The sequence below is a fragment of the Procambarus clarkii genome, chromosome 41, assembly GCF_040958095.1.
Source record: "Procambarus clarkii isolate CNS0578487 chromosome 41, FALCON_Pclarkii_2.0, whole genome shotgun sequence".
NCBI classification, from domain to species: domain Eukaryota; kingdom Metazoa; phylum Arthropoda; class Malacostraca; order Decapoda; family Cambaridae; genus Procambarus; species Procambarus clarkii.
Window position 1 is genome coordinate 13,273,426 of NC_091190.1, and position 23,739 is coordinate 13,297,164.

The following is a 23,739-nucleotide window of genomic DNA, read 5'->3' on the forward strand; positions in this document are numbered from 1 at the left end:
AGAATTCAGCGATAAGTTGCACTATGCGACGCTCCGGTACTCCGCTCTACTGTCCGGCGGGGCTTCGAACTGGGGGTTCGAAGCGAGAGATGGGCTGGAAGGAATTTAAATGTGTCGGTGGGCGATGAGGGTCCCGGACGACGTCTTCTGGTTGCTGGGGAACCGTCTAGCGTCTGCGGGTGTCAGGGTCAACGCTTCACAAATGCGTTATTCAAGGATTCGAACGGCGTTCGAGCCGCGCGGCGACGTTTCAGACGCACGTATAGGAGTCCTATGAAGTGCGGTGGAGTTTTGGTGAGTGGCTGGCAGATGAGGCTGGAGGGTGAGGTGACGGGAGGTGTGGCGGGGTGTGGAGTGGGGCAGGGTGGGGTGTGTGTGGAGTGGTGCAGGTGTGGAGGAGGAGCAGCAGCCGGGCTCCAGCGCGACGGCTTGGCACAGCGAGGGATCCAACAGGTATGGTGGTGGAGGCTGGCCACCAGCGCCAAGCCTGCCACCTTGCTCACTCTCCATGCGCGGCCGGCACTCACCCCCCTTCCCCCTCCCTCACCCCCACACACCCTGCCACGGCCTCATAACCCCCATTCATTGTCCTCTCCACCAGCCACATAATAGCACTCATAGCCCTCTCCACCAGCCTCATAATCTCACTCATAGCCCTCTCCACTAGCCTCATAACCCCCATTCATTGTCCTCTCCACCAGCCACATAATAGCACTCATAGCCCTCTCCACCAGCCTCATAACCCCATGCATAGCCCTCTCCACCAGCCTCATAACCCCATGCATAGCCCTCTCCACCAGCCTCATAACCCCATGCATAGCCCTCTCCACCAGCCTCATAACCCCATGCATAGCCCTCTCCACCAGCCTCATAACCCCATGCATAGCCCTCTCCACCAGCCTCATAACCCCATGCATAGCCCTCTCCACCAGCCTCATAACCCCATGCATAGCCCTCTCCACCAGCCTCATAACCCCCACTCATAGCCCTCTCCACCAGCCTCATAACCCCCACTCATAGCCCTCTCCACCAGCCTCATAACCCCCACTCATAGCCCTCTCCACCAGCCTCATAACCCCCACTCATAGCCCTCTCCACCAGCCACATATCCACTCTCACCCTAGCGAGGCAGTGTTGGCCAGGCTCAGGACAGTAGCTGAGTTAATTAGAGCTGAAAAAAAGGAATTCTCATCACGTAAGGCATCATATGGGGATATCCTGCCAAGCAGAGGACTCAAATTGGTGATTTTCTCTAGGACTGTCAGGTGCTTAGAGGTTGCCGATGCCACCGTTGTCTTCAAAGATGCTGGCTGCAGCATCCGTTTCTTTGGGTAAAGTGCGCCAGGATCTTCATCTCCTGAGCGTCGTCTACTCTTGAACACAGAGCAGCATCCCTGGTTTTGGAAATGTTTGGGTTCCACAGTCTTTTGTGCCACATTATCAAGCTTCTGTGTCACATTCTCAAGCTTCTGTGTCACATTCTCAAGCTTCTGTGTCACATTCTCAAGCTTCTGTGTCACATTCTCAAGCTTCTCTGTCACATTATCAAGCTTCTGTGTCACATTATCAAGCTTCTGTGTCACATTCTCAAGCTTCTCTGTCACATTCTCAAGCTTCTCTGTCACATTCTCAAGCTTCTCTGTCACATTCTCAAGCTTCTCTGTCACATTCTCAAGCTTCTCTACTACATTCTCTAACTTCTATGTCACATTCTCAAGCTTCTCTGTCACATTCTCAAGCGTCTCTGCCACATTCTCAAGCTTCTCTGCCACATTCTCAAGCTTCTCTGTCACATTCTCAAGCTTCTCTGCTACATTCTCTAACTTCTATGTCACATTGTCAAGCTTCTCTGTCACATTCATATCCTGGTCTGCCTAAGCCACAGTCTCATTTCCATATTGACGGGAAAGTGTCCCAAGGAGCCGCCATATGTACGAGGAAATGTACAGACGGGGATGACAGAAGAACGGGATGTGGACGGGTTGAGGACGAGACGGGGAAGGGATTGGAACTGTGAGGAGATAGCGCCCAAATCATTACGACTATATAGCACTGGGAAGGGATTGGGATAAGGATTTGGGATGGGATGGAGGGAAAGGCTTGGGATTCAGTGATCTCCATGGACGGGATCACTGGGGGACGGCAGACGGGAATGTGGTGATGGACGGTAATGTTGTCAATAGTTCTGTAATATGGGTTTTGTTTACCTTAATTATATCAAGTCTTTGCTGGTTTCAGATGGCGTTTCCTTGCCCGCGGCGGGTGATTGTGAGACAGTGATTGTGTGAGAGCGATTGTGTGAGTGAATGATTGTGTGAAAGGGTGTATGAGTGTGTAAATGAATGTGTGAGTGAATGAGTGTGTAAGTGAATGATTGTATGTTTCATTGTATGAGTGGGTGGGTGATTGATTGTGTGAGGGAGTATATGAGTGGCGGTGGTTAGATTGAGGGCATGAGTGATTGTATGAGGGCAGAGTGAATGATTGTGAGAGAATGCTTGTGTGAATAATTGTGTTTTTGAGTGATTGTGAATGAGTGAGTGAGAAAGTTTTTTATGTATGTGTGTGTGTGTGTGTGTGTGTGTGTGTGTGAATGAGTGCTTATGTAAGTATTTACTATTTGTGTAAATTGTAAATACTTAGGAGTAAATAATGTAAATAGTAAATGCAGGAGAGAGACGTTAGCTCTTGGGCCCCCAAGTGTTTATGTGAGTGAGAACATTTTCTTAATATTGGATACTAAAACATCAAAATGCAGGAAATTGCTGAAGTTTCCTTAAATTCTTATGAACAATTGGGCCATACGAGGATATAATTGGATATATATTGGGCCATACGAGGCAGCTTCTATTAATATCAACCCATTCACAGTCACACGAGTCTAGCCTACGCTTGAAACTATCCATTATTGCCTGACAGGGTCAGTCTCTCACTATCTGAGTCAGTCTCTCACTATCTGGGTCAGTCTCTCACTATCTGGGGTCAGTCTCTCACTATCTGGGTCAGTCTCTCACTAACTGGGTCAGTCTCTCACTATCTGGGTCAATCTCTCACTATCTGGGTCAGTCTCTCACTATCTGGGGTCAGTCTTTCACTATCTGAGTCAGTCTCTCACTATCTGGGTCAGTCTCTCACTATCTGGGTCAATCTCCCACTATCTGGGTCAGTCTCTCACTATCTGGGGTCAGTCTTTCACTATCTGAGTCAGTCTCTCACTATCTGGGTCAGTCTCTCACTATCTGGGTCAATCTCTCACTATCTGGGGTCAGTCTCTCACTATCTGGGTCAGTCTCTCACTATCTGGATCAGTCTCTCACTATCTGGGTCAGTCTTTCACTATCTGGGTCAGTCTTTCACTATCTGGATCAGTCTCTCACTATCTGGGTCAGTCTTTCACTATCTGGGTCAGTCTCTCACTATCTGGGTCAGTCTCTCACTATCTGGGTCAGTCTCTCACTATCTGGGTCAGTCTCTCACTATCTGGGTCAGTCTCTCACTATCTGGGTCAGTCTCTCACTATCTGGGGTCAGTCTCTCACTATCTGGGTCAGTCTCTCACTATCTGGGTCAGTCTCTCACTATCTGGGTCAGTCTCTCACTATCTGGGTCAGTCTCTCACTATCTGGGTCAGTCTCTCACTATCTGGATCAGTCTCCCACTATCTGGGTCAGTCTCTCACTATCTGGGTCAGTCTCTCACTATCTGGGTCAGTCTCTCACTATCTGGATCAGTCTCTCACTATCTGGGTCAGTCTCTCACTATCTGGGTCAGTCTCTCACTATCTGGGTCAGTCTCTCACTATCTGGCTCAGTCTCTCACTATCTGGGTCAGTCTCTCACTATCTGGATCAGTCTCTCACTATCTGGATCAGTCTCTCACTATCTGGGTCAGTCTCTCACTATCTGGATCAGTCTCTCACTATCTGGGTCAGTCTCTCACTATCTGGATCAGTCTCTCACTATCTGGGTCAGTCTCTCACTATCTGGGTCAGTCTCTCACTATCTGGGTCAGTCTCTCACTATTTCCGGGCGTAACTTAAGTCATTTGGCACAATTATACGGCCATAAATAAGTGATTTTCCGCTGCTTGGGGTCGAAAACACATATGTATCCTCGCCAGGACTGGTATACATATACCTGGTATACACGAACGCAGCGCCCTAATTGGATGTATTTAGACAGATCAGTCTTTTGTGTCGAGTGCAGCTTTTTGACTTCACGAAAAGGAAATCGAAAAGACGAGTGAAGATACGGCGGAGTGAAGATACCCACTCGAGGTTCATCTACTTGAGCGTCACCCACTCGAAGTTCATCTACTTGAGCGTCATCCACTCGAAGTTCATCTACTTGAGCGTCACCCACTCGAAGTTCATCTACTTGAGCGTCATCCACTCGAAGTTCATCTACTCGAGCTCCATCCACTTCTTTCTCTCCCTCCTCTGCCCCTCTCCCCTTTCTCGCTCTTTGTCTAAAAGAGTCGTAAATAAGCGGCGGTGACAAGAGAGGCCGTGGATGAGAGAGGGAGGCACCAGTAACACTCCGGCAAGGCGGCGGTCATCTCTGTAATGAGAAGACGCCGGCATACAGCGTGCTGGAAATAACTATTCCTCGCTGGTCTTTTGTTAGGTGCAGAGGATTGTGTGTCGTGGGGGTGGGTTAGGAGCCCTCTTGTGTGTTTCCTGGAGCACTTGTGTTGTTTCCTGGAGCACTTGTGTTGTTTCCTGGAGCACTTGTGTTGTTTCCTGGAGCACTTGTGTTGTTTCCTGGAGCACTTGTGTTGTTTCCTGGAGCACTTGTGTTGTTTCCTGGAGCACTTGTGTTGTTTCCTGGAGGCCCTTGTGTGTTTCCTGGAGGACTTGTGTGTTTCCTGGAGGCCGTTGTGTGTTTCCTGGAGGACTTGTGTGTTTCCTGGAGGCCCTTGTGTGTTTCCTGGAGGACTTGTGTGTTTCCTGAAGGACTTGTGTGTTTCCTGAAGCACTTGTGTGTTTCCTGGAGCACCTGTGTGTTTAATGAAGGACTTGTGTTGTTTCCTGGAGGCCCTTGTGTGTTTCCTGAAGGACTTGTGTGTTTCCTGGAGCACTTGTGTGTTTCCTGGAGCACTTGTGTGTTTCCTGGAGCACTTGTGTGTTTCCTGGAGCACTTGTATGTTTCCTGGAGCACTTGTATGTTTCCTGGAGCACTTGTGTGTTTCCTGGAGCACTTGTGTGTTTCCTGGAGCACTTGTATGTTTCCTGGCGCCCCGTGTGATTGAGGGCGCCAAACTTGCAGTGTTTGAGGGCCTTGTTTGTATCAGCGCTTTTGTATTTATTTCTAAAGGTATTTGCCAACATAGTGCTTGTTAGTGTTTGTTGACCGACAGTGTACCTGCCTGTTGGGGGGCGGAGCGCCCAGACTCAAGTCCCCGCAAACAATCTAATCGTTGGCAGGGATTTGAACGTTGCTATATTTATGTTTTTTTACAATTACCCCCTTGGAAGTAATTTTTAAGGACTAAGGAAGGGAAGGAGGAGGAGGGGAAAGAGGGGAAGGAAGAGGAATAAAAGGGAATAATGAAGGAAGCATGAGAAAGCGGAATAAAGGGAGGATGAAGTAGCACGGCCCTTTGAGGTTTAGACTAAGAACATGATCTGGTGTCAGAAGGGCTTATCTCCAGTGTTATTTGGGAGAGAGAGAGAGAGAGAGAGGGAGAGAGAGAGAGAGAGAGAGAGAGAGAGAGAGAGAGAGAGAGAGAGAGAGAGAGAGAGAGAGAGAGAGAGAGAGAGAGAGAGAGAGAGAGAGAGAGAGAGAGTTTCCGTGCCTGTTGTTCCTCTGGGAACCAATCACCGCGGGTTCCCTCATAAGTTAATAGTTAAGTAGCATTTACCTGTTAGGTTCCCGCAGAGGCGATGTTTGTGGTTAGTTGGGAGAGATGTATGGGAGGGGGTGTGTGGGGTGGGGTATATGGGAGGGGGTGTGTGGGGTGGGGTATATGGGAGGGGGTGTGTGGGGTGGGGTATATGGGAGGGGGTGTGGGGTGGGGTATATGGGAGGGGGTGTGTGGGGTGGGGTATATGGGAGGGGGTGTGTGGGGTGGGGCATATGGGAGGGGGGTGTGGGAGTGAGATAGATGGGAGAGAGGGTGTGGGGTGAGTTAGATGGGAGGGGGGTGGGGGGTGAGATAGATGGGTGTGGGATTAAGACAATAGGAAAGGGATATGTTATTGCCGCTGTTGTTGTTGTTCTTGTCGAGCATGTGAGTATGTGGTTGTTGTTATTGTTCTCATTGTTGTTATTGATGTAGTAACTGATGTCTTCCTCGGGGTGTGAAAGTTATCGTTACTGTGGTTGATGTTGACACAGTTGATACAATCCCAGCATTATACCACCCCCAGGATTCTCCCTCTCCAACCAATTATCCCAACTACGCCCAGCTGCCTCGGTTCCCCAACCCGGCGGGGGGTAACACGTACGTACCGCTGCACCTTGCAAGTTGCACAGGAAGTCTAGGGGTTGCGTTGGCAACAGCGGCCAGCGTTAATTGCTAAATACCTCACTGTGTAGTTTCTCACTTCTGCCGTCGCCACCTGCTTGGTGTTGTGTTCTGTGAGATACCTTAGTGGGACGGAGGCGGTCGAGGCGAGAACGGGTTCGGGTACGGAATTGTTCCTCGTGGAATTGGCTAGTTGCGGGGAGGAATTATTAGTCCAGGTGGAATTAGCACGTGGGTGAAATGGGCCTAATGTCAGGGGGAGAGAAAATTAGTCCGGTGGAGGAAAATTGATCCCGATCCAGTTTGTCAGGGTAAAAGGTGCCTGTGGGAGACTTGTGGGAGACATCCCAAGTACTGAGAGGATCGGCCAGTGTGGTGGGCCTCTCGTTTAATTCCGCTTCCCTCCTCTTCTATCTGATGAACACACTCTATAAGACACTTAGAGCTCTAGCTAGGGCCTCATGTTCTCTAGTTTTCTTCTATCATATCTACTACATATTTCCTTTGTACACATACATACACACACACTAAGGGGTCTGGTAGCTGAGTGGACAGCGCGCATGACTCGTAATTCAGTGGCCCGGGTTCGATTCCCGGACCAGGCAGAAACAAATGGGCAAAGTTTCTTTCACCCTGATACCCCTGTTACCTAGCAGTAAATAGGTACCTGGGAGTTAGACAGCTGTTACTGAGCTGCTTTCTGTGTGTGTGTGTGATGTGGAGAAAAAAAAATAGTAACAGTTGATTGACAGTTGAGAGGCGGGCCGAAAGAGCAGAGCTCAACCTCTGCAAGCACAACTAGGTGAATACATTCCCAGGAAGCAGCCCGTAGCAGCTGGTTAACTCCCAGGCACCTATTTACTACTAGGTGAACAGGTGTATCAGGTGAAATAAATTCTGCCCATTTGTTGCTTCTTCGACCGGGAATTGAACCTGAGGCCTTAGGACTACGACCCCGGAACTCTGTCCTCTCGCAACCCGTTCTCGTACAAGCAGTACAAGCAATAAGTCATATATGTACTGTCTTGTGCGAGAGCGGGTTGCAACTCGGCTGCGAGGAGCTGTGCGTGCGTGCGTGTGTGTGTGTGTGTGTGTGTGTGTGTGTGTGTGTGTGTGTGTGTGCGTGCGTGCGTGCGTGCGTGCGTGCGTGCGTGTGTGTGTGTGTATATATGTGTGTGTGTGGCGAGAACACAAACAAATAACAGACTTTATTACACATTAAAAGACTAAAGACAAGACTTTCATCCTCTCCTCACCTCCTCTCTCCCACTCTCATCGTCTACCTCTCCCTCTCTCTCCCTTCTTTATCACTTCATTAAACAAGTAAATGCTTACTAAGCAATGCAGATTCCCCGCGTCCTGCCTAAGCGCAGCAGTGGTTGCATCAGCACACTGCCGAGCCCAACCTTCCAGGCAGAAATGATGACCTGGAAAGTTTAGAGAGTGGGTGACGGGGGAGACTGAACCACAGACTGAACCACAGACTGAACCACAGACTGAACCAGAGACTGAACCACAGGCTGAACCACAGACTGAACCACAGACTGAACCAGAGACTGAACCACAGACTGAACCACAGACTGAACCACAGACTGAACCACAGACTGAACCACAGACTGAACCACAGACTGAACCACAGACTGAACCACAGACTGAACCACAGACTGAACCAGAGACTGGACCAGAGACTGAACCACAAACTGAACCACAGACTGAACCACAGACTGAACCACAGACTGAACCACAGACTGAACCATAGACTGCACCACAGACTGAACCACAGACTGAACCACAGACTGAACCAGAAACTTAACCACAGACTGAACCACAGACTTAACCACAGACTGAACCACAGACTGAACCAGAGACACGGGATGAGGGCCCCAGGTGCCTTCTCCTCGCATCAAACACAGCCTACAGATATGATGACAACGTTGGCGGTGGTGGCAGTAATAATGAAAGAGAAGAACAGAAGGAAAAAGGGAGAATACGAATAAGGAGGAGGGAAGGAGGCGGGCAAGGAGATGTGTCATTAGGAAATCTTCCGGGTATGGCAGTCACGTCACCTGATGCTGCTCTGTCAGTTCTCAACCCACATAACGTTTCACTTCGAGTTGAAACTGACATTTGAGGCCGTCTGCGATGACTAAAAGTTACCGGGGATTACTTTAGAGTAGGAGCGAGGGACGGGAGAAGAAGAGTACGGAGGGAAGGAGGAGGAAGGAAGGGAAGGAAAAGGGTTTAGTGGAGGGGAAAACGAGGAGAGAGTCGAGTGTTTACACTCTATTACAGACAAGTGGATGGGATAGTGGAGGCTTGAAGCTCAGTCAATACAATGGAAAGTTCCTGTTGTCAACTTTGTAGTTTTATCTTCTGTCTTTATTTCTTCGTTGACCTTGGGGACTTGTTGAAGGAGAGGGGCGTCGAGGGGCGGCCCGGTGACTTATTGCGGTCCTGAGGGTGAGAGTGAGTGCTGGGAGAGTGAGTGCTGGGAGAGTGAGTGCTGGGAGAGTGAGTGCTGGGAGAGTGAGTCTACAGATGACAGGTGTTATCTGTAGTCCCTCGAACTGTAGTCCCTCGAACTGTAGTCCCTCGAACTGTAGCCCCTCGAACTGTAGCCCCTCGAACTGTAGTCCCTCGAACAGTAGTCCCTCGAACTGTAGTCCCTCACTGTAGCCCCTCACTGTAGTCCCTCGAACCAGGGACTGAAACGTATTATTCACCAACATGCCATCCCCACCGAACACGATTCCTGCCTATCATTTTACAACCAGGTTTCCAGTGGCTGCTGGGTGCACAGAGTGGTATGTGAGGGTGTTGGGGTCGCTTGTCGGGTGTTGGGGTTACTTATCGGGTGTTGGGGTCACTTATCGGGCCCTGGGGTCGCTTATCGGGCCCTGGGGTCACTTATCGGGTGTTGGGGTCACTTATCGGGCCGTGAGGTCACTTATCGGGTGTCGGGGTCACTTATCGGGCCCTCATTTTACGTCTTTCATTGATGTTTAAAGTGTCACTAAAAGTTGGGTGACGACCCTGCAGTTACTAACAGGTGAGTACAAACACCACCTTCACACGAACACAAACGTAAACAAAGACAATGTAGATTGACAGCCACTACAGCCGCCTCGTCCCGGACCCCTGAGAGCGCCCTGAGGTAGCTACAGAGGGCTATTACCGAGCCTAACAGTGTTTACGTCGGAGCGCCGTTAAGTAGCACCGCAAATTGTGTTAAGTGGACCATCAAAGAAAACGGAGGAGGACGTTTAGGCCATCAAGATTATTTGAAATGAGACGCGGGCTCTCTTGGCCTCTCTCTCACTCACTCACTCACTCACCCCTCTCTCTCACTCACTCACTCCCTCTCTCACTCCCCTCACTCCCCTCACTCCCTCCCCCTCCCCTCACTCCCTCCCCCTCCCCCCCTTCTCTCCCTCCCTCTCACTCCACTTTCTCACTCCCTCACCCTCTGCCTCTACCATCTCACTCCCCCCTCATTCCAGCCTTTCCCCCTCTCTAACCCACATTTTACCCTCTAACCCTCCCCTCACTCTACCCTCCCTCACTTCCTTCTATCAACCACGCTTCCTTCTTCTCTCTTGGCTTCTTTCTTTTTTGCTTGGGGCTTTCCGCTGATAAGATAATTCCCTTCCTCCTTTTGTCTTCTTCTTTCATTTCCTTCCTGTCTCTTGTTCCTCGTCCCTTCTACATTTAATTTCTTATTTCGATTTCCATCCATCTTCTCCTCCCTTCTGTTTTCTGCCTCCATCCCTCTTTCTTACTCTCTTTCTGTCTGTCTGTCTGTCTGTCTCTCTCTCTCTCTCTCTCTCTCTCTCTCTCTCTCTCTCTCTCTCTCTCTCTCTCTCTCTCTCTCTCTCTCTCTCTCTCTCTCTCTCTCTCTCTCTCTCCCTCCCTCCCTCCTTCCAGGTAGCCAGGCCAGTTCTGGCAGTGCTATAGATTTATGTGTATCTCACATGCACGGCTGATCTTTTCCTAAGAATTTTTGTATTCGTATATTGGGTGGTGTGTTTGTTTGTTTTATTTGTTTTGGAAGGGGGGAGAGATTGGTAGAGATGGGAGGCATCGACATTTATTTACTGTAAGTCTTCTGTGGGTTTGTGTTTTTTTTTTTACCAAAGGTTGGGTTACGTGTGTGTGTGTGTGTGTGTGTGTGTGTGTGTGTGTGTGTGTGTGTGTGTGTGTGTGTGTGTGTGTGTGGTGAGACGGGTGACTGCTGTGTTTGGTCCAATGGGTGTTTTTCTTGATGAATGAGCTAGTGTTTGCACGGATCAGGGTACGTGGTGAGTATGTCTGTGTTAATTCTGTGTTAATTATTTGATAATTTAGTGGCTGTGCACACGGGTGCTAGATGCTAAATAGTGATTGTGGTTGATGGGGTCTCAAATTCGTCCAATCACACGCTTTGGGAATAGATTTACACAAATACCTTTTTGTTCCCCAGGCGCAAGGTCTCCAATCCTCATGTGTTATGCTTCTTCATATATATATATATATATATATCTATATATATATATATATATATATATATATATATATATATATATATATTGTTGTTGTTGGTGTTATTAACTATCGTCGTAGCTGTCATTGTCATGTCATTACAAGTCTGTCATCAAAGATAAGTGCTGCCCCCTGGAGGTCAGAATGAACATCAAGAGGAGGGTCTCTAAGTACATGTCACTGATATTTCCCCTGATCCATTATCGTGACAAAGGAAGGAGTGAGCGATGCGCTTAAACTGGTTCTATTATAATATTACGGGCCTCCTTCCACTCCCCATTACTGACCTTTGATCTTATTGGTGAGGGGCTAATTTGGTTAGTAGATGATGTGTGGGGGGGGAGGGAGAGAGAGAGAGAGAGAGAGAGAGAGAGAGAGAGAGAGAGAGAGAGAGAGAGAGAGAGAGAGAGAGAGAGAGAGAGAGAGAGAGAGAGAGCATTATCTGCTTCATCATGTATCCACTTTCATGCATTTGAAGTCTAGTTTCATTTACCCATGTGGCTAAATTGCTGGATTGGTTGGCTTGCTCGCAGGAACTGCAAGACTGCCCGACTTGCTGATTGGATACTAGTAAGCAGACTGGTTTATTGTTTACTAGCTTTCTAGCCAGCTGGCTGGTTAGCTGACTGTCTTCCTGCCGGTTTTCTCTGATAATGTACTGGATAGCAAGCTGAGTAACTCTACTGCTTGCTATCGTGCCAGCTGGTCGGCTAACATTCTCGCTATCTGGCTGGTTCTCTGGCATGTTGCTATCTGGCTGGCTGCTGATTGACCAGCGAGCTTGTGGCTGAATGGCTTGCTGGCTAGCTGTGTTTCTGACTGGTCGACTGATTGCCAGTCTGTCTTACTAGCACCCCACTCAGGTATCACTCTCTCCCATTACACAACTCTCGCATTTCCCTTAAGATCCTTTAAATCCTTCTCGGGGACACCCGCAGCAGCATCGCAATCGATTCCCTCATCAACCCACTCGAGCACTAACACATTTCACTCGAGTACGACCCCATATACTCGAGTAACGGCCCCACCCTCTCGAGTATGAGCCCACCCACTCGGGTAACGACCCCTCCCACTCGAGCATAGTCGTCTCTCCGGCGTTCACTGCTGTATCCAAGAGAAGGAAAAAGGCACGAAGGCAGAAAAACGGAAGGTGGGAAAGAATTAGGAGACAGTGAGAGCGAGGGAAGGCGGGGTTATAGAGAATAAAATATGACGATCGCGACCAAAATTGTTGGAACTTTTGAAACAGGAGTCTTACGTATATCTTTCGTTGAAAAATCTTTGAACACTATTCCGTATGCAAATTCGAATGCCGAGGAAGTGAGAATAAAATAGAGAGAGAGAGAGACAGACAGACAGACAGAGAGAGAGAGAGAGAGAGAGAGAGAGAGAGAGAGAGAGAGAGAGAGAGGGAGCGAGAGAGAGAGAGGGAGCGAGAGAGAGAGAGGGAGCGAGAGAGAGAGAGGGAGCGAGCGAGAGAGAGAGAGAGAGAGAGAGAGAGAGAGAGAGAGAGAGAGAGAGAGAGAGAGAGAGAGAGAGAGAGAGAGACTGAGACTGACTTATCACAACATTGTGGTCAAGATCCTGAGTGATATTACCGTGTTTACCCCGGACAGGTAAGTGAAACGCGAGTATGTTTTTCCGTAGACTTAAACTAAAAAAACATACACCGTTTCAAATGTAGTTATGATAGCGCTTGAGAAGCTCAGGAATCTGTACGCCAGTTGACTGACTGTTGAGAGGCGGGACCAAAGAGCCAAAGCTCAACCCCCCTCCCCCCCGGCAAGCACAACTAGGTGAGTACACACACACACATACAAATGGCCAGAATTGCTGCATGAAAAATACAATGTGACAGTTCATTGTTCTTATTGACAGTCATTTCGATATACACAAAATATATTTGGCATAGTTCTGTTCATTCACTGAAGTAAAGCCTTTCAGATATCTCCTGAAACAAATCTCTGAAAAAATTTTGAAAATATGCTCTTTATTTCTTTACGATAACACATTTCAATTTGCTTCGAATGCAAAGATAAAATTATGTCTCACTTATCACAGTGTTATTACAGTACTTAAAAAAATTTACAATAAACGTTGACTTTAAAGCCATTTCTTAAGACTTTCGCAATATTTTGAGTCATAATCACTTATGATAAGAAGTCACATAAATGCGAGTGCATACAAGTGTAAGTGTTCTTTCAGTGAGCAACACTTTCCATAGCTTGTTGCATGTGTAGTGCATTGAGGACTCGGGTTAAATGGGACAGCCAGTGAGGTAAGAGCTCTCAGAATCATTCTCCCATCTGCAGATGTTGGCTGGAGGAGGAGGAGGATGCTGAGTATGGCTCAGAGCCCTGAGCTTGGAGGCTCTGAGCCCTGAGTATGGAGGCTCTGAGCCTGGAGACTCTGAGCCCTGAGCCTGGAGGCTCTGAACCCTGAGCATGGAGGCTCTGAGCCCTGAGCATGGAGGCTCTGAGCCCTGAGCCTGGAGGCTCTGAGCCCTGAGCATGGAGGCTCTGAGCCCTGAGCCTGGAGGCTCTGAGCCCTGAGCATGGAGGCTCTGAGCCCTGAGCCTGGAGGCTCTGAGCCCTGAGCATGGAGGCTCTGAGCTCTTCTTAGACTGGAACAATAACGCTTCTCCTGCTGCCAGGAGGTAATCGACTTCTTAAAGTGTTGCGATGTAGCCACTGTTCTCGAACAAAGAACATTATGGGTTTCATATAAGTTCTGTTTCCCCGTAGAGATGGTAATGGGATGGAGAACTCGTAAGCTCTCGTTATTTTCTTTGACAGAAGTGAGCTTGGTTTGGAAGCTGGTTTAGCAACATGATTGATGAGTTCTGGAACAGTTAACTGGGTAACATAACAAGTGTGGGATGATTTGAGTGGGCTTGTTTCAAGCGTAGGTTTGACATGCATATGAATGAGTTTGGGTTGGATATAAATAGCTATCTCTTATGGGCTGGTCGTTCTCGCGATTGGTCAAGCGTCGGATTTGAAGTGGTGTTGGCTAACTAGAAAGCATTCGAACCTGTTCAACGGACCCATCTTGTCTTAACACGTGTCAACACAGCTGTGTCTAGGTAACACAGCGGTATATCACGTTAACACGACTTATATTCCGTGTTAAATAATGTCTCATAAGTGCTCCACTTTGCTGTGATTATCCTTCATCTGGCTTCTGGAGTTTATACAACCATATATCATGTTAATTTCAAACTATAAATATTTTAAAAACAAAGTCTCGTGATCACAATATTGATCTAAAACCCCTGTTATTGTTATTGACAAGGAATTTGCATTTAGTCTTCAGTGCTAATCATTGTTTACCTAGAAACAAAACAATCAGAAGAGCCATCTGACGGAAGAAACTTGAAGCGTTTGGTTACCATGCCAACACCGAGGAAACACACAACAGATTTATCCTCAATGGTGCATTGCTTTACGAAGATCGCGTGACGCATAGGTTACATCTTTGCGTCACGCTTGCTTCCTCCTGCACTTCTTCTCAGGACGAGCAGTCTGTTTTGCCTTTTCCAGATCATTTGACAGTGACTTCGTTTCCCGTCGTATCACCTTTTCTGATGCGTCAAATCTCTGTCTTCCCCTTGCATAATGCCTCCTTTTATCTTGCGTCATACCCGCTTTCCCCCTTGCGTCATACAAGCCTTCATCTTGCGTCACACACATTTCCTTTACCGGGTAAATTCTCTTTTAGCATCTTTTCCTCAATGGTTGGTGAGAAAGAAATTAAAAATCCACACTAGGGGGTAGGGGGGAGGGGGTGGGGGGGGAGGGGGGGAGCAGTGGCTGATTATGCTGGTAAGGGAGAGTGATGGTCACAGTTGGGTCGTTAAGACTCGTTAGCATAGTTCCTGACCTCTGTGCGTTTACCGTTATTAAAGTGCAATTGGCAGTTTAGCGGCGGCAAAAAAGTCTTAAAATATAAAAGGAAGCTATTTTGAGTGCCACCAAAGCTGTTGTAGATTCCACCTGACCTCTCCAGGTGAGGTCAACTGTCAATTTGACCCCGCTTGTCCCCACGTGACCTTGGCATTCACTGTGACCTTGATCTGTAGTCTTTGGACTTTGACCTTTCCCTTAAAACTCGACCTTTTTTATGTAAATGTGGCCTTTTAAGTCTCAAATTTTCTCATTAACCTAAATTGTTTTTCTGTCCCCCTTCGACCCCAGACCTGTCTCCCTCGACCCAGACCTGTCTCCTCGACCCACACCTGTCTCCTCGACCCCAGACCTGTCTCCTCGACCCACACCTGTCTTCTCGACTCACACCTGTCTCCCTCGACCCAGACCTGTCTATCCCCTCTCGACCCACACCTGTCTGTCCCCCTCGACCCACACCTGTTGACGGAGGTTGTTGGTGTTAGTGGAGAGAGCAGGTGTGGGATGACCGGTGACCACCAGACGACACACCACGACCCCGACCGACAAGTGTCGGAGTGTTGGGCCGACGAGGAGACAACCGTGACTAATGAACCACTAATTTACCCGGTAATTAGGGGTAATGTACGCACTCATTACTCCTTCAATGCCTCCGTAATTGCTCTCGGCTGGTTATAGTCGCTTCTGGCGGCCTTGGCTCAGGGGGGGGGGAGCCTCTAAATATTAATTCTTCTTGTTTATATAATTCAGAATACCGGTTCTGAACAAGGCTTAAAACGCTACTGGGACATTGTGCTTTATCGTGTGTTTTTTGGTATTTATGCTGTTGTATTTGTTGACGTGTATTTGTTGTTGTATTTGTTGGTGGTGGATGATGGTTGTGGTATTTTGTTTGTGTGGTCTATAATCTTTGGTGGTTTTGTCATTGTTGATAATGTGTGTGTGTTGTTGTGGTGGTTATGGTGGTGGTGGTGTTGGTGTCCCGGGTTCGATTCCCGGTGGAGGCGGAAACACATGAGCAGTGTTTCTTTCACCCCTGATACCCCTGCCCACTTTGCAGTAAATTAGGTAACTGGGAGTTAGACAGCTGTTACGGGCTGCTTCCTGGGGGATGTGTGTACTTACCTAATTGTACTCACCTAGTTGGGCTTGCGGGGGGTTGAACTCTGGCTCTTTGGTCCCGTCTCTCAACTGTCAATCAACTGGTGTACAGATTCCTGAGCCTACTGGGCTCTATCATATCTACATTTGAAACTGTGTATGGAGTCAGCCTCCACACCTGTGTGTGTGTGTGTGTGTGTGTGTGTGTGTGTGTGTGTGTGTGTGTGTGTGTGCGTGTGTGTGTGTGTGTGTGTGTGTGTGTGTGTGTGTATGTTTGTGTGTGTGTGTGTGTGTGTAGTAGTAGTAGTAGTAGACATAAAGGAAAAATCTGGATTGGCTAGAAAGGCGGGGTCCAAGAGCTAAATAGCGCGATTCTGCAGACACAAATAGTAAATACATACACACACACACGCGCGTGCAGCCAGTAATACAACTATTAACCTCGCCTTTCCAAGTGAAGGAACATCTGGTAACTTTTGAGCAAACTTGAGCAGCTCTCACAGCCAGGCAGCCTGGAGCCTCTCCAACCAACGTTAGGCAACTCTACAACATTACATTCAGTCCTCTATATACACAAATAATTTCTTAAAATATTAATAAGGACTCTCAACAGCATTCTGTGCTGTCAATATGGCTTTATATTGCCACTGAGACACTAGAGAGACAGACAGATAGACAGACGGACAGACAGACAGACAGACAGACAGACAGACAGACAGACAGACAGACAGACAGACAGACAGACAGACTGACTCTCCCTGGGAAAATATGCATCAATGTGGGAGAGTTCCCTACAAATTGATTAAATTGCCTTCATATTGTTACTTGTATTGTCCAATGGTATTGTTCGAGAGTATTGTTCATTCGCATTGTTCAATCATATTTTTCCATTGTATTGTTCAATAGTATTGTTTAGTTGTGTGTTACATAGGGTGGTTCGCTCGTTCAGTGAACTCAGTCATCAGTCTTTGTTACCCCTTCTCTCTGTCTTCTCTTCTCCTCTTCTCCTCCAGCATCTCTCTCTTCCTCTCCTTCCTCGTGTCTCCTGTCTCTCTCACCCCTCTCTCACCCCTCTCATTGATCTCTACTGCGGGAATGAATTCGTTCCTACCACCGACTCCCTATTCTCTCATGCCCTTCTTTCTGTCTCTCTCTCTCTCTCTCTCTCTCTCTCTCTCTCTCTCTCTCTCTCTCTCTCTCTCTCTCTCTCTCTCTCTCTCTCTCTCTCTCTCTCTCTCTCTCTCTGTTAATTTCTAGTGTCTACAGAAACTAAAAAAAAATATTAATTTTTTTCTTATTTCATTTTTCTTTTTCGTTCAATTCGGATACAGGTTGGTCAGCGTTCAATCCCCGATCGTCCTAGTGGTTGGCCACCATTCCTCCCTCCCGTCCCATCCCAAATCCTTATCCTGATCTCTTCCAGGTGCTGAACAGTCGTAATAGCTTAGCGCTTTCTCCTCACAGTTCCCTCCCTTCGCGTTCAGGTAACCAGGAAAAACAATTTCGAGTTATTTCTTTCCATTACCTGTTTTACACTGACGACGCTTGTAATACAGAGTTACAGTCACCAGGTACCGCCGTGTGTTACAGCGTAGGCCTATCCGTCTTGCTCGTAAGTAATGGGGACGGAATCCAACCGACCAAACAGCGAGCTGTTCAGAGACTGATTGGCCCATTATAAGGCTGTTCTCCCATTGGTTGGACAGGATATCATAAGATTGATCTCCCATTGACTGGCTCCGAGGTACCCTACGAGACCTTGGGGGGCTGCAAGCGTGTCTCTCCCTCAGGAAGAGTGTGTCTCTCCGGAGTGACTTCTCCCCCACAGGACGCGCGCACACTGGGGAGATTCAGACCAGATGACGCCGGCAACGCCCTCACCGAAGGCCGTACGGTGAAGCGGTGTCCTTTCAAAGGGCATCGCTATTCAGGCCTGCCACGTTATCCCGGGCGATCAGGTCCACGCGCTGGTGAAGAACGCCCTTGGTGCTGCTTCTGGGCTGTGTGTGAGGTACCCTTTGTTGGTGTGTCTCCTGTGTTCTGGTGTGGGAGGTTGTTCTTTCTGTGTTCTGGTGTGGGAGGTTGTTCTTCAGTGTTCTGGTGTGGGAGGTTGTTCTTTCTGTGTTCTGGTGTGGGAGGTTGTTCTTCAGTGTTCTGGTGTGGGAGGTTGTTCTTCTGTGTTCTGGTGTGGGAGGTTGTTCTTCAGTGTTCTGGTGTGGGAGGTTGTTCTTCAGTGTTCTGGTGTGGGAGGTTGTTCTTCAGTGTTCTGGTGTGGGAGGTTGTTCTTCAGTGTTCTGGTGTGGGAGGTTGTTCTTCAGTGTTCTGGTGTGGGAGGTTGTTCTTCAGTGTTCTGGTGTGGGAGGTTGTTCTTCCTGTGTTCTGGTGTGGGAGGTTGTTCTTCAGTGTTCTGGTGTGGGAGGTTGTTCTTTCTGTGTTCTAGTGTGGGAGGTTGTTCTTCAGTGTTCTGGTGTGGGAGGTTGTTCTTCAGTGTTCTGGTGTGGGAGGTTGTTCTTCAGTGTTCTGGTGTGGGAGGTTGTTCTTCAGTGTTCTGGTGTGGGAGGTTGTTCTTTCTGTGTTCTGGTGTGGGAGGTTGTTCTTCAGTGTTCTGGTGTGGGAGGTTGTTCTTTCTGTGTTCTGGTGTGGGAGGTTGTTCTTCAGTGTTCTGGTGTGGGAGGTTGTTCTTTCTGTGTTCTGGTGTGGGAGGTTGTTCTTTCTGTGTTCTGGTGTGGGAGGTTGTTCTTTCTGTGTTCTGGTGTGGGAGGTTGTTCTTCAGTGTTCTGGTGTGGGAGGTTGTTCTTTCTGTGTTCTGGTGTGGGAGGTTGTTCTTTCTGTGTTCTGGTGTGGGAGGTTGTTCTTTCTGTGTTCTGGTGTGGGAGGTTGTTCTTTCTGTGTTCTGGTGTGGGAGGTTGTTCTTTCTGTGTTCTGGTGTGGGAGGTTGTTCTTTCTGTGTTCTGGTGTGGGAGGTTGTTCTTTCTGTGTTCTGGTGTGGGAGGTTGTTCTTTCTGTGTTCTGGTGTGGGAGGTTGTTCTCCAGTGTTCTGGTGTGGGAGGTTGTTCTCCAGTGTTCTGGTGTGGGAGGTTGTTCTCCAGTGTTCTGGTGTGGGAGGTTGTTCTCCAGTGTTCTGGTGTGGGAGGTTGTTCTCCAGTGTTCTGGTGTGGGAGGTTGTTCTTCTGTGTTCTGGTGTGGGAGGTTGTTCTCCAGTGTTCTGGTGTGGGAGGTTGTTCTCCAGTGTTCTGGTGTGGGAGGTTGTTCTCCAGTGTTCTGGTGTGGGAGGTTGTTCTTCTGTGTTCTGGTGTGGGAGGTTGTTCTCCAGTGTTCTGGTGTGGGAGGTTGTTCTCCAGTGTTCTGGTGTGGGAGGTTGTTCTTCAGTGTTCTGGTGTGGGAGGTTGTTCTTCAGTGTAGTGTTCTGGTGTGGGAGGTTGTTCTTTCTGTGTTCTGGTGTGGGAGGTTGTTCTTTCTGTGTTCTGGTGTGGGAGGTTGTTCTTCATGTGTTCTGGTGTGGGAGGTTGTTCTTTCATGTGTTCTGGTGTGGGAGGTTGTTCTTCATGTGTTCTACTGTGGAAGGATGTTCTTCAGTGATAACATGTAAAAATATATCACATCAATTCCAGTTCTTATTGTTATTGCCATTTAAATGTCATTAAATGTTCCTGATATTTAATGTTTTTGTTCCTGGAAATATTGTAATATAATTTATTTGTATAATAATAATAATAATATAATGTTTTATTGATATTTTTACTTTATTAAAATCGCCACAAAAGCGCGAGTCAATTATTTTTATTTTTTTTGTAGAAATGTGGCCATTGTCTGAATATATAAATATAATATTCATTGCATTTTAGAAGGGCCGTAATTACTTTCTGAGAGTGAGAAGAGCCACGTCTCTCTATACCAAAACCTAAATAAATAATTATATATTAATATCCATGAGTGTTTATTGTGTATTTATATAATTATTAATATCCTTGAGTGTTCATTGTATATTTATATAATTATTTATTAATATCCTTGAGTGTTTATTGTATATAAGTGAAGCGAGAGTTGCTCACTCTCAGACTCTAGCTTCTGTAGTTATATAGAGTTATATAGAGCAAGTCATAGCAATATAGAACGATATAGAGCGACGTATTGCGATTCAGAACGATTTATAGCGATTCAGAATGATATACGGAGCTTCAGAACGATAACGAGCTATTCGAATTTATATATATAGCGAATCAGAACGATATAGAGAGATTCAGAGGAATACAAAGCGAAATATTTGATATTCCTCACTTGAAAAGCGGCCAATTGGCTTGTGTTGTGGACGCTTGTATCTGAGGTCCTGTATCGAACGTGGACGTTGAATAATGGAATTTACCAGCGATAATTAACCCCGGCACACCACAGTGTAGGTCACACCACAGTGTAGGTCACACCACAGTGTAGGTCACACCACAGTGTAGGTCACACCACAGTGTAGGTCACACCACAGTGTAGGTCACACCACAGTGTTGGTCACACCACAGTGTAGGTCACACCACAGTGTAGGTCACACCACAGTGTAGGTCACACCACAGTGTAGGTCACACCACAGTGTAGGCCACACCACAGTGTAGGTCACACCTCAGTGTTGCTTCAAGTCGATATGAAGAACTGACAATTGTCACCAAGGAACCTCCAGTAAGGCTCAGTAACATCCTGCCATTCCTTTCTCTAAGCTCCTGGTGCCAAGGAAAGATTCCCCCGAGATTAAATAACATTTCACAAGCAAATTGGACGATTTGTCGCACTTTGAGACGATTTAAACCGTCTTTGATGCATTCTAACCCACTCTGAGAAGATGGTGTCTCACTTTGAGACGATCTAATACTCTTGGAAAGACTCTGAGACGATCTTATGTACATTGAGAACCGCAATTAGAGCTTCGTGGCGAGTTCTCTCATCGCTGACGAATTATTCCTGTGGTCTCCGGGTTGTCCTTGTCTGTTGAGCCTGAGGATTGAGTGCCACCCGTCCTCTGGCGGTAGGTTTTACTCGCCTTCATGCGAGTTACTTGACATGGGGCGTGATATATCCGTAGAGTGTATGCCTTCTACGTTTTCTAAACCAGACCGCTTATCACATGCCTCTGTATGACTAACCATCCTGTGTGATGGTTTTTTTTTAGCATCACCTAGTTAGCTTTTTTGACACACTGTACTCCACTTCATATAGTCTAGGGTAGCTGCACTAATGCAGATGTACCTCATGTATTAATAACAAAAAATAAAAAAATTCCAGATATGATTATTATATTCTACAGGCTGGTGTTTCAAATTACGCATTAACTTTCTCATAAAATTATAGTTTATTTCCTGAACGAAGCACTCATATTGGCTCTTCTGAATGTTTTATCAGGCAGAGACCAAACGGTATTTATTGATCTCCAAATCTCTTTTGATACAGCTAACAGAGAATTAAGCAACTTGTCTCCTTTGATGTTTATGTTAGACTGTTGACACGCCTCAAGGGGGTACCTGAGTCACAGAACTTCCTCATCCCTTTTCAGACGGGTTAGAAGTAATAATTATGTCTATTTTAAGTTTTGTACAAATCAATGTGCAGTTATTAACCCCAGACTTTTGAGTGTTTTGATGGACAAATTAATAATTGATATCCCCAACACTAGCTGACAAAGATGTCATCTGTTATGCGGCTGAAGATTGTATTGTTGTAAATATATAAACTCGACTGTAAACATTTTTTTTGGTTTTCTTGTTACTAAAAGCGCTGATACAGAGTCCCTCTAGCTCTCAGAGTCAGCAGTCAGAACACTGGGACGTGTGGGCAGCATAAATACCGTAGAGCAGGTATTAACAGTGACATTGTAAACGAGCTTACTGGTAAGAATATTCTCACGGGTAAGAATATCTGTGTCAATATAAAATGTGCCAGACTATTTAATATGATTTTTATGAGATCTCTAGTTGATTATCATGCCTGATTATCATTTAAATTCCTCGACTCTTCTTTGAACAATGTAACATACAGAATGGAGCCAAGAGGGTGCTTTTGGTGTCCCAGGACGCACAAAGATCATTAACATGAGGGAAGACCTGAAGCTTCCCACCATACTAGAGAAAAATCATACAAGCCAACACGACTTTTTTTTAATTAAAGACACGAGAAACCTCACATTTCCAGCATCGCTCAGAGACAATTGGACAGATGCGGGTGTCCTTGGCTCCTGCGCCTGTCATCTCAAGAACACCACGAACTCCTGTTCGAACTCCTTAAGTTTCCCCCCCTAATCCCCAAAACGTTTTTCCTTATCCAGGCTCAGTTATCAGTAGTGCAAATCCCCGGCTTCCGGGGAACAACAATCATCTAGTGCTTTAGTCTCTCCTGAGAATCGGAAAGTGTCACTAAGTTCTCAGCTTGATTGGCAATTTCCAAAGTCTACTATCTTGGTCGTTCCTGATTATCTCCTCACTGCACTCGGCTGGAATCACAGTCGACGTGTGCACCGCCTCATCAACAGTGCCAGTAGCTCCACTGAACGTTCACACACACAGAAATCACAATAGCGTGATGTATCAAATGAACAAATCCACAAAGGGCCGTGACGAGAGTTCGAACTTAGTCCGAGAGGATCCCAAACGCTGCCTTATGCGTCTGGGATCATCTCGGACGTAGATTCGAACTCTCGTCACGGCCCTGGTGGATTTTGTTCACTGAACGTTTAGTTCGTTCATGTTGCAGCTGCAAGACTTCGTGGCACTTCTTCTCCCAGCGTCTCGGTAATCCTTTTGCATACACGTTCACAAATCCTCCCTCGGTCGCACACACACTCTCGTAAACACAGGATTTTCTCCCTCAGTTTGTCGATATAATCCTCCAGGTAATGGCAGCGTTCAGGTACGACCTGAGAAGAAGTCGTCTTAGTCTTGTAAGACCCTCAGTTCACCAGGTCGTTCACTACAGATCAACAACACGGTAAAATAAATATGTTTTGTGTATATTTTAATGTTTTTAAAATTTATAGTTTGGTTTTAATATAAAAATCGCAAGTATTTGTAAATATTATGTGAAACAGACTCGTCAAGGTAGTGATGTTTACCAGCTGACAAACTCACACTCATCTGCAAGGCAATTCGGATCTCGTGGCTTGAGAAGGTCCGGCCAGATGAGCTTCTTGGACCAATAAGGAAGCTCCAACAGCAAGCCACGTCCAACAGCGAGCCAAATCCACCAACGAGCCACATCCACCAACGAGGCACATCCACCAGCGAGCCACATCCACCAACGAGCCACATCCTGGCGTAACGCGCGGAAGCAAGGCGGAAATAGCGGCTAAAGTGGGTGGCAAACGAACAAATATTATCGCAGACGTCCCTCAGCACCTGCATATATATATTTATAGCGAGACCCGGAATTAGGGAGGATGGGGAGGGAAAGAAGGTATTGATAGAGAGAAAGAGGGTAAGGATAGGGAACTGGGGGAGGAAAGGAGAAGGAAGGAAGATAATCAGGAAACGAGGGAATGAGGATAGGAAAAACGGAGGGGAAAGAGATACGAGGAGCGAAGGGATAGAAACGAGAAGGAAAAACGGAAAGGGGGACTATGAAACGAGACAGAGACAGACAGACGGACAGAAAGAGATGCCTCAACACTTCTAATCAAAATATATGAGACAGGCCATGTTTAACCCTCAAGGGACAACCGCTGGTCATGTTGGGGTTCACAGCTCTGTTCATCCAGGTTCGAATCCCTGTTTGGCCGT

At 47.1% G+C, this 23,739-nt stretch overlaps 2 protein-coding genes across 2 annotated transcripts in view; both read right to left on the bottom strand.

The window, feature by feature from the left end:
* LOC123761256 (somatostatin receptor type 5) overlaps positions 1 to 462 on the bottom strand; it is a 37,690-nt gene extending 37,228 nt beyond the window's left edge. The window contains exon 1 of the mRNA XM_045747198.2: positions 1 to 462. This exon is cut by the window's left edge and continues 467 nt beyond it. The gene's annotated coding sequence lies outside the window, so the exon portion shown is untranslated.
* An 18,041-nt stretch (positions 463 to 18,503) lies between these two features.
* LOC138373129 (uncharacterized) lies at positions 18,504 to 23,271 on the bottom strand. Its single transcript, XM_069339142.1, has 2 exons — positions 23,092 to 23,271; positions 18,504 to 19,364 (listed from the first exon to the last, which is right to left on the bottom strand). The coding sequence occupies exons 1-2, from the start codon at positions 23,269 to 23,271 to the stop codon at positions 18,504 to 18,506; spliced, it is 1,041 nt and encodes a 346-aa protein (XP_069195243.1).
* Positions 23,272 to 23,739: the final 468 nt, after the last annotated feature.

What these genes read in the sequence shown, in the direction of transcription:
- LOC138373129 (XM_069339142.1), bottom strand. Translation starts at nt 23,271, where the DNA reads ATGTGGCTCGTTGGTGGATGTGGCTCGCTGGTGGATGTGCCTCGTTGG. An exon ending in GAATTGCCTTGCAGATGAGT is followed by an intron (nt 19,365 to 23,091) that starts GTGAGTTTGTCA and finishes CTCCCACACCAG; the next exon opens with AACACTGAAGAACAACCTCC.